At 50.9% G+C, this 9,792-nt stretch overlaps 1 protein-coding gene across 18 annotated transcripts; it reads left to right on the top strand.

Moving 5' to 3' along the window:
- On the top strand, nt 1–9,332 carry ZBTB32 (zinc finger and BTB domain containing 32). 18 transcript variants are annotated; one of them, XM_025421664.3, is made up of 7 exons: nt 16–124; nt 4,474–4,978; nt 7,754–7,801; nt 8,058–8,131; nt 8,235–8,303; nt 8,424–8,585; nt 8,769–9,332. In XM_025421664.3, exons 2-7 carry the CDS (start codon nt 4,944–4,946, stop codon nt 9,041–9,043), a joined length of 663 nt encoding a protein of 220 aa, XP_025277449.1. In that variant the 5' UTR covers nt 16–124; nt 4,474–4,943; the 3' UTR covers nt 9,044–9,332. The 18 variants fall into 18 exon arrangements, with proteins under 18 accessions (XP_048966668.1, XP_025277457.1, XP_025277453.1 ...); XM_025421672.3 differs by lacking the exon at nt 4,474–4,978 and having other exon boundaries at nt 6–124; nt 7,997–8,131; XM_025421668.3 differs by lacking the exon at nt 4,474–4,978 and having other exon boundaries at nt 8–124; nt 8,207–8,303.
- The last annotated feature ends 460 nt before the right edge of the window (nt 9,333–9,792 follow it).

Raw genomic sequence — 9,792 nt, 5'->3', positions numbered from 1 at the left:
GCACGCGCAGGGCCTCGAGCTCCGGGCCTCGCGCCGCTCCCCACTCGCCGCTCCCCAACGGCCACTCGAGCTAGAGCCGCCCTCGGTGTATGTGACTGTGGGAGGAGGCACAGGGCCCGAGTCGGTGAGTGCCATGGTTTCTCTTACGCTTCTTCAGGCCTGGGACTGGCCCAAGCCAAGCTGGGGTGGGAGGGGCGGAGCGGTCGTCGTGAGGGTTGAGAAGCGAGAGTTGAGGACTCTAGTCCCCGGGGACTCCCTTTGTCCTGGCGAGGATGGCAGTGGGGCCTCCTGGGCAGGCACCTTTGGACCCGGGCTGGGGCAGAGGCCAACATGCCCTGGGTTGGTCCACAGTCCCTGAGGCTGACTTGATTTGGAAGTGTATTGTGTGGCCGTGGGAGGCCCTTGGAGCTCTGCGTGGCTTCGTTGGCGGTGAGGTATGGCCTCTGATCGGTGACAGGTTGCCTGAGGTCTCTGGCCTGAGTCTGGATGTGGTGACTGGAAGGGGAGGCCTGTGACTCTCCAGAGGTTATGGGGGGGGGGGGGGGCGGGGCATTACTGGCCAAAAGATGAAACTAGTGTGCTCTTGGGAGATTTTCTGGGGTCTTTGGATCCAGCCTGGGCTGAGAGAGTTGTCGAGATTGGAAGTCCAATGGGCAGTTGTCAACAGCCATTGCACCCAGGCTGTGCTAAGAACATGCAGCTGCAAGGTTTTGGGGGTCGCTGGACTCTAGGTTGAGGTGCAGATTTTCCACTATCAGGTCCAGGATAGACAACTTGGCCAGGAGGTTAGGCCCAAGGTCTTCTGGAGGTTCTTGAGGAGGGAGTTTCTGAATCTCAGGTTGTTTGCCCTCCATGAAATATTATTGCCGTGTGGCTCTAAAAAAAACCAGGATTGGGTCATATTAGGGCCTTTTGGTCTGCTCTTTCTGAAACCCTGGTCATTCTCAGAAGATACCAGGCTGTAAGAATGGAGCCAGATGCATAGGGAAGATGGATCTTGTCCTAGAGCACAGGAAGAGGTGTGTGAGATTTCCTGCTCCTTAGGAAATCACCCAGCTTGTCATTACGGAAGATTTTTTTTTTTAATTCTTATGGGACAGGGTGTTGATATCTAATTTCACTCAGCTGGACAAGTTCTACGTGGTATTGAAGCTTTCAGAGTGTTTTCATGTACACCCAGAATTCTTAAACCTTGGGTAGGGGGGTGCAAGGGGGAGTGGTCTATGAGTGGATTTAAGGGTTTTGGAGCTCCTGGAAATCACAAGAAAAACTATATGCATGTTGTATTTGGGGGGGGGCATGCAAAGCAGCCACAAGGATAAACAAGGAGTATCTAACCTGTCCAAGGACTGACTCCAGCCTGTGAATCCCTTGTATGAGTATCCACAATTTTCTGATGTAAAGAGTTGATTCTGTGGCTTACAATTTTAAAAGGGATGGTGATCCCCTTAACCTATGTTAAGAGCCATTGGAATAAAGCTGGTTCCTGTATTATTCATGGGGCTGAGGCAAGACTAAAAATGAAAATTTCCCCTTTTCTTCCCACACCTGGTGTTGGTGCACATTTCAAGGCATCTCATAGATTAGTCTGCATGTCTGAGCTCAGTCTACCTGTTCCTCACACACAACTAGGGCCTGGGGTGTGTGTATCGGTTTCACAGTTCACCCTCCTGAATATAGACCCAGGGTTGAGGGCTGTCCTGGAAGGAGGCCATTTGGGTGAGGAAGTCCAGGGTTCCAAGTTCCCAGAGCATGGCCTAGAACTGGGGGACACATGTTCCCAGTGGGCCCTTCCTCGATGCTCTTGGGATCCTTGGCCCAAGGGGGGACCACAGCCAGAGGGGGTCAGAGCAGGTTTAACACAATATTGGCATTCAGTATTGCTCTTGAAAGCAGTCCCTGTGAGGAAATTGAGGATCTTAGAAGAGTTAGCCCCGTATTAGGACTGAAAAGAAAGGCCACCCACAGAGAGGATGTAGTGGAACCTAAATTGTTTTACTTCTAGTCTAGTTCTTTTTCCACTTCATCCACAAAAGATATGCTATGATAGGGTCTCTATGACCTAGCTGCAGCTCACCTGGCTATAATTACACTGGTTCTTAAGTTATATGAAATACAGATTGAGGGGAAGAAAGAAACTAATTTACTCCGTGGTATGTATCGGTATGTGTTGGATGTACTTCACTAGAAAGAGTGGGCATTTGAAAGTTTAGGTAAGATTTGGATAATTGGTCTTCATCTGCATTATAAAATGCTGTGGGGACTTTAACCACTTTGATTTGAAGAAAGAGATGCATTCCTGAAAAAAGTGGAAAGTTCATATAATTTTTCTAAATTGAATCTTTTTAAACTTGACTTTGGAAGTAGTATCTGAAATAAGTGAGATAAAGGGAGAACATTTGTCATAAAACAAATAATCACCCCGCTAATCAGCCTATTCTGTGGCTTAGTTTTAATTATATTTAAGGAGAATCCATAATTGTATTGCTGCGTTGACATTTTTATATCAAGCTGAGTTGTACCTGCAGGGGCATATGAAGGAGCTCTGGTCAAGCCTATGAGAATAAAAAATACCAGACATTAAACTTTATTCAGTAATATGAGTATTAGGAATGAGGGGCAAAAGTCAACTCTTTTTCCCACATACTTTCTTCCAGGTATGCCCTATCTAGTCTTTCCTATCCACTCTACCTTCCCAAGATGCAGGTTTGTGTCCTCAGAATCAATGGTTTCCTGAGTCCACCCCAGGAGACAACTGCAGGTGATTCCTACAGTCAGCCTGGGAAGTAGAAGGTAGACAAGGTTTTTGAGACTGTGATGGGGGACTTCTCAGGAATAGAAAAGAGTTACAGTGTCCCTACCCTTCCAAGTCAAAGTGCTACTTGCTTGTACTTCTGCTGTCACTGCTGAATGCAAGATGGCTTGAACTATGTAGTCAAGAATGTAGGGAGAGAGAAGGGCCTACAGTGTCACCAGCCTAAGGGCTGAGGGATAGATGGCCCTGGAGGAACCTCTAAAGAAGCAGTCTCTAAAACAATATCCTTAGGTGAGGTAGACACTAGGTAGGAGGCAAAAATAGGGTTTCCTATTCTTGGGAGCTTTTGTTCACTGAATGGGGAGTCCCTTGCCCTTTCTCCTCCCTGTTAGGTTTCCTGAAAGCCTGCAGACTCTTCCTGTAACTACACTTGGCTTACAGAGGATGCTGCCCTTTGAGCACAGTTTCCAACATTTTTTTTTTAAGATTTTTTATTTATTTGAAAGGGAGCACGAGCAGAGGGGAAGGGCAGAGGGAGAGGGAGAAGCAGTCCCCCCTGAGCAGGGAGCCCGAGGCGGGACTCAATCCTAGGACCTCAAGATCATGACCTGAGCCAAAGGCAGACAATTAACTGACTGAATCACCTAGGTGCTCACTTTCCAACATTCTTGATCATCAATGAGCAAATCATACCAGTGGGGGAGCTGAGTCACAGGCACTGAAGTGGGGCTGGGAGGCAAGGCTACTGAGTGATGATGTTGTCTTCTAGACCCCTGTACCTTTTCTTTTACACTTGGGTTTCTCTTTCATGGCTTTCCCCACTTATTCCATATCCTCAGGGACTGTATTACTGTGTTGAAGAAAGGGTCTTTTTCTCTGTATACATACGTATCAGGGATCGGTGCTTTTATATGTCCAGGCCAAGTGTCTTTTTTTGTTCTTTTGTTTTTAAGATTTTATATATCTATTCATGAAAGACACAGAGGGAAAAGCAGGCTCCCTCTGGGGAGCCCTATGTGGGACTCAATCTCAGGACCCCGGGATCACACCCTGAGCCAAAGGCAGCTGCTCAACCACTGAGCCACCCAGGTGCCCCAAGGCCAAGTGTCTTTTATATGAGTGCCTTGTGAGTCCCTGGGTGTGGTGGTACAAGGAGTTAGAAAGCTCAGAAATGGAAAATATTTAACGTTCAGAGTAGCACATGAATACAGCCTGTCCATTTGCATTTTCCCTTTCAGTTTGACTCATCTTCCCCTCTCCCCACCCTATTATTGCCCCTCCACCAGCCCCACCCATTGGCACACCCTGTCTGATCTAGGAAGGGTTAACATCTGCCTATACCCAAGCTAGAATGAGAGGTAGAGGGAAGGCATGTTTGGTCTGGAAGGAGAAAGTAGAAGGCTGTCAACATTTTGGGGTCCTGGGGCCAAAGGAAGAAATGGGAGTTAGAGACATAATATTTGGGTCTAGGAGGGCACTAGGATCTGAGGGAAAAGTCTATGGTGAACCAGACTGGGTCAGGTCACCAGAACAGTCTACCACAGCCTGATTTACCTTCCTGTTATTTACTGGGCATACATGATATACCAGGAACATATCATAAATGATTTCTCGGCACTTGTTGAATGAATGAAAAATCTGCCAAAGGATGAGGGATTATGGAATAATAAAAACCAGAAAAAGAAATTTGAGTCTCTCAGACCTCCTCCTTTCCCCAGGTTAACCAGCGCTAAAGTGTGAACACGGGGGAAATCTCCTGAGAGCTTGATGCTTTTGGCAGGAAGTGAAAGAAACCCCGGAGTCCTGATTTCAGAGAAATGTCATTTGTCATCAACCCAAGAAAAGGGAGTTTTCTCTTCCAAGACCACCGCAGGCCCTTCCTGGGGTTGCCCCCTTCAGAGCTTAATGGGAGAATCTGAGTCACTTGTACATTCAGTCCCCTGTGGTGGCCCAGATGATAGGGGTCATTTCCACAGAGCAGTTAAGGCTTCCTAGTACTAAATCAGGGAGAGGAAGGACAAGGCATGCTTTTGGCCCTCCTTCACTCTCTCCTTGGAATCCAGATGTTTCAGTCCCTTTTACTTCTGGGGTAATAGAAACAGCTTCCAGCTGCTAGAGCTCTGACACATCTCAGAACTAATATTTTTTGAACAATGCTATGTACTGACAAACCACTTTCACATTCATCATGTCGTTTCATCTTCACCCTCACCTCCAAATGAGGTAAGCAAAGGTTATCCTAATTTCATGGATGAGGTAACTGAGGCTCAGAGAGGTGACTTGTCCCAGTGTGTCTCAACTAATAAATGCAGAAATGAGACTCAAATGCAGGTCTGATTATTCCAAGGTTCTTGTTGTGAGATGAACTTTTCTTAAAAAGATTTTTATTTTTTCTTAAGATTTTAATTTTTTGAGAGAGAGAGAGCGCATGTGCATGAGTGGGGGTGAGAGTTGGGGAGGGGGGTAAGGGCAGAGGGAGAGGGAGAAGCAGACTCCCCACTAAGCAGGGAGCCAGACACGGGGATCCATCCCAGGACCCCAAGATCATGACCTGAGCTGAAGGAAGATGCTTAACTGACTGAGCCACCCAGGCATCCCTTGATTTTTTTTTTTTTAAGTAATTTCTACACCCAGCATGGGACTTGAACCTACAACCTTGAGATTAAGAGTTGCATGCTTTACAAACTGAACCAGCCTGGCACCCCCTCATATGAACTTCTTTGACTCTAGAAGTTCACAAATGAAATAAGGAGGCAGGAAGGGAGCTGAATATCTTGAATCTGGAAGTAGAGGTGGTCTCTCCTGGAGGGGTAAAGCAGAGCCAGGGGTATAAGACCACACCCCCTTGGGGGACTGTGGCAGAGTGATACTTGGGACACCCAATGGAAGACTGTGAGGTCAGGGGCGGGGCTAGCTCTGGGTGGGGGGGGGCACCCAGGAGCCCCAACAGCAGTTCAGAGCATGCGGTGTCCAGGAGGAAGCTACAACCGGTGAGTGGTTGCTTCTCCCCAGCTGAGACTTTCCTCCCATTATACCCCTTTTTCTATCCACTTCCTGCCAGCCTGTAGCCTTCTTCCTGAGGTATCCAAGTAGTAATCCTCCCCCCGAGGGTCCTTATTCATGGTGAGCCCACACTGAGGAATATGCCTGCTGGGCACTGAAACACTTAGGGCTGTCTGTTAATATCTGGGTTCCCAGGTCTCTTCTTAAAAGCAGTTGTGGTAGTTATGATGTGTGATAAATTTCTGCCTTGTTGGCTCTTTCTATTCTTTACTCTTGGCTTATGAAAAACAAAATTAAACCACCTCCTTATCCTAATCTGGAGAGAAAATAGCCTCCCCTTCTACAGTTCCCATTTTCCTTTTTCCATGCTTCCTAAGGGGTCAAAACCTCCTCCAAAATCTCTCCCTGTCCTTGAGTTGGGAGCATTCTCTTCTGTGGCTTCTGCACCTGCTCTCTCAACCCACTGGATGAGATTTTCTTCTAGGTCCTCCTCTGAAGACATGTTCTAGAAGTTTCAGCCGTAGGGAGATAACCAATTGGTGTCTTAGAGCATGCCCTCCTGCACCCATGACCTCAGTCTTACTGCCCTTTCTGCCTCTCAAGACTACTCAGCTCCATGTGATAGGGTGGGGGTGGAGGTGGCACTAGCTTCCTCAACTCTCCCATGAAGCTCTGTCTTGTTCTGTCCCTAACTGCCAGGGCTGACGGGGGTCTTATGGCGATTTCTTTGGAAAGAAGAAAGCCTGGCGCACTCCAAGGTCTTTCCCTGCAGAAGAGCTTAGAATAGCAGAAGTATCAGCGTCTGCTCTCTTTTAAGTCAGAGACTGGCGGGACCCATCTATACTAGCCTTAAACTCACTATTTGATGTGGTCGTTAACTGCCTGGTCCTTACTCTCTAAGTCCTGAATATGGTCTAATTTCCATTCTCCTGACACCTCCACCCTCAGCTCCGTTATGATTCTGGATAAGCTCAGGTCCTCTTTTGGGTTAGTTTATTTGTTCCATTCAGGACAGAGAGAGCTCTGAACCAGCAACTCATTCTTTCTCCCCTCACCTCCACAGGCTTGAGAATATGCTGTTCCTCCCTCCCCTTTCCACCATGGACCCCACACTATGGCCTTTCTTTCAGATCTTCTGAGATTGGTACCCAGGCAAGGCACAATGCCCCTGTGCCCGACAAGACTGCCTAGCCCCTATTGCTCTGATCGACTGGTACGGCTAGCAGCCAGGCTCCGGCCAGCACTATGTGATACCTTGATCACTGTGGGGAGCCAAGAATTCCCTGCCCACAGCCTGGTGCTGGCAGGCGTGAGCCAGCAGCTGGGCCGCAGGGGCCGCTGGGCTCTGGTCAAAGGCATCAGCCCTTCTACCTTTGCCCAGCTTCTGTACTTTGTTTATGGGGAGAGTGTAGAGCTGCAACCTGGGGAACTGGGACCCCTTGAGGAAGCAGCCAGAACTTTGGGGGTGCAGTCCCTGGAAGAGGCATGCAGGAGAGCTCGACAGGACAGGGCTAGAGAACTGGGTACAGGACTCAAGGAACATCAGGAGGAGCCAGAGAAACCTATAAGGGGTTCTGAGAGAGGATTGGAGGGACATGGAAATCAAAGACCAGAGAAATTTGTTAGAGCTGGTTGGAGAGAACAAGAGGCACTGCATGAGCAAAGGCCACAAAGAGAGAGGCCGGAGAGAGCAGAGGCAATGCAGGAGGGTTCGAGGGAGCAGATGAGATCAAAGGAGAAATTCAAGCAATCCCCTGTTGGCCATGGTGGAACAGATGGAAAACAAGAAGTAATTATGTGGGTGACGGAGAGTCCAGGGGGCTCTGAGGAAAGTCTGCGGGAGTTCCCTGGCCCCTTCCCCCCACCAGGTTGCCTCCAAAGCAGCGTCGTTCCTAGGCCCTGGTGGGCTGAGGCCCCTTGGTTGGGGGAGGGCCAGCCTGCCCTGTGGAGCATCCTGCTGTTGCCACCCAGATACGGCACTCCCTTCTCCCATAGCACCGCCATCACTGGAGCCTGGCAGGAGGTCTGGCCACAGGACCAGAGGTGAGTAAAGAGCCTAACGGAAGACCTCCTTGGCTGGGAGGGAGTGGCTCAGGATAGGCAGCAGTGGGTAGGAGGGCACCACATCTCTAATCTCTACTATACATTTCCTGAGCTGGTGATAGGACAAGAAGCTTCCATCACAGGGGAAGTCAAAGCCCAGCCTCTGAGGAGGACTCATGACATCTCCCTCTCCAGGAAGGGTCTGGCCAGGATCCCAGGTTTTGCCAAGGTTAACTCTTCCCCACCGTATCCCCAGGATCCCACTGTCCCTGAACCTCGAGAAAGGTCTCTGGAACCAGAACCAGTTGGGCTCCTCCAGTCCTGCCCCAGGTAAGCCCCTCAGTGCCCTGTACAAATTCTGGTCTCTTTCCTGAGTCTGGGACTCCAGGAGTCCAGCTTGAGTAGGGAACCTACTTCACTCTGCCCTCTCCAGGTTCCCTCCCCCAGTGCCCCACAAAACTCAGCCCTGGGGAGATGGAAGAGTCTGATCAGAGGCACACAGGTGAGTAGGGTGAGGGCTCTTTTGCCTCAGCCCCACTGTAGTTCCTGAGGTCTGGGAGTACCAGTAGTCCAGCTCTCAGATTCCCAGTCCTGCCCACCTTTGCTTTCTCTGTCCCCACAGGTCCACTTGCCACCTGTGTGGGTCATGTGAGTACAGCAGGCCCATCACGCCAACAACCTCCCCCACCCCCACCTGCTCGGTCCAGGCCCCATTCTTGTTCTGTCTGTGGAAAAAGGTTCTCACTCAAGCATCAGATGGAGACGCACTACCGAGTCCACACAGGTAGGGGCTCCCTGCCCAGTGCGAATTATCTGCTCCTTTCCAAACTCCGGTCTGTTTGCTCCTGAGTTCTTCTCTGCGTGCTTGGCTCCCACACAATTCCCTTGCCCAGTCGCCCAGATCCGTCCCTAGGCCAGCCTTCATCCCCTTCTTTCTTTCACTGGCCTCCCCTTCCACCTGCCCTAGGAGAGAAGCCCTTCTCCTGTAGCCTCTGCCCCCAGCGCTCCCGGGACTTCTCAGCCATGACCAAGCACCTGCGCACGCATGGGGCCGCACCCTACCGCTGCCCTCTGTGCCGGGCCGGCTGCCCCAGCCTGGCCTCCATGCAGGCGCACATGCGTGGCCACTCGCCCAGCCAGCTCCCACCTGGATGGACCATTCGCTCCACCTTCCTCTACTCCTCTTCCAGGCCGTCCCGGGCCTCGACCTCTCCCTGTAGGTCCCCTTGCTCCACCACTTGATGGTGTTGGCAGCTTCTTTGGCTTAAAGAATGAAAGACGGGCTGATGGGCTGACTAGGCTTCTGACCCAGCACCGCAGTCACGGCAGCCTAGCAAATTTGGCTCCAAGAAGCACCGCAAGAAAGGCGCTGAAAGCCGCCTCCCAGATGACCGCAGGCCCCAGAAGTCTGGGCCAGCGAGCCCGTGTGGGGTGTGGGCAGTAAAGCTTGCACGAGTGAAAATTAACTGTGCGGGGGCTGGTGATTCATCATCAAAATAAAGTTTCCTGTGCCCTCCTCTCACGATCAGAAGCCGAGTCCAGACTTTAGTCTGTGAGCAGCGAGGGAAGGAGGGCAGCCTTGCCCCTTGTCCTGTGGCGGCCCCTGGTGGCCGTGCATCCACTGTTCAGCGCGGGGGCCGCCTCCTTCTCCCCGGTATCCCTGTCCTCCCCCTGAGGTAGGGGCCCGCGAGGGCCGCGAAGTCCAGGCTGATTTAGCAGCAAGCCTGTTGGAAGGCTGATTTAGCAGCAAGCCCCGCTGAAAGAGGCACTGAGAAACCAAGTTATTCGCCCCTTCCACAGCAAGCAACGGTGCGCAGAATCTGAGTCTGGGACCCCCAGCCCGGGGCTCCAGGAACGCGTGCTCCACCCTACTTGCAGCCACCCTCCTCTTCTCCTTGAGCACAAGGACCGCAAGGCTGTGGCTCTCGAGCCTCTTCCCTCCATGCCTTGCAGACCGGCAGCCGGGTGGCGTCTCCAACCGAGACTACTCC

This window comes from Canis lupus, chromosome 1 (genome assembly GCF_003254725.2).
Source record: "Canis lupus dingo isolate Sandy chromosome 1, ASM325472v2, whole genome shotgun sequence".
Taxonomy (NCBI): Eukaryota; Metazoa; Chordata; class Mammalia; order Carnivora; family Canidae; genus Canis; species Canis lupus.
This window is presented reverse-complemented; position numbering and strand designations above follow the sequence as displayed.

Bases quoted from the DNA above. Each gene is read 5' to 3' on its own strand.
- ZBTB32 (XM_025421660.2), top strand. From the start codon at position 6,873: ATGGCCTTTCTTTCAGATCTTCTGAGATTGGTACCCAGGCAAGGCACA. The intron at 8,132-8,234 runs GTAAGCCCCTCA...TGCCCTCTCCAG, and splicing joins CTCCTCCAGTCCTGCCCCAG to GTTCCCTCCCCCAGTGCCCC. The intron at 8,304-8,423 runs GTGAGTAGGGTG...CTGTCCCCACAG, and splicing joins GTCTGATCAGAGGCACACAG to GTCCACTTGCCACCTGTGTG.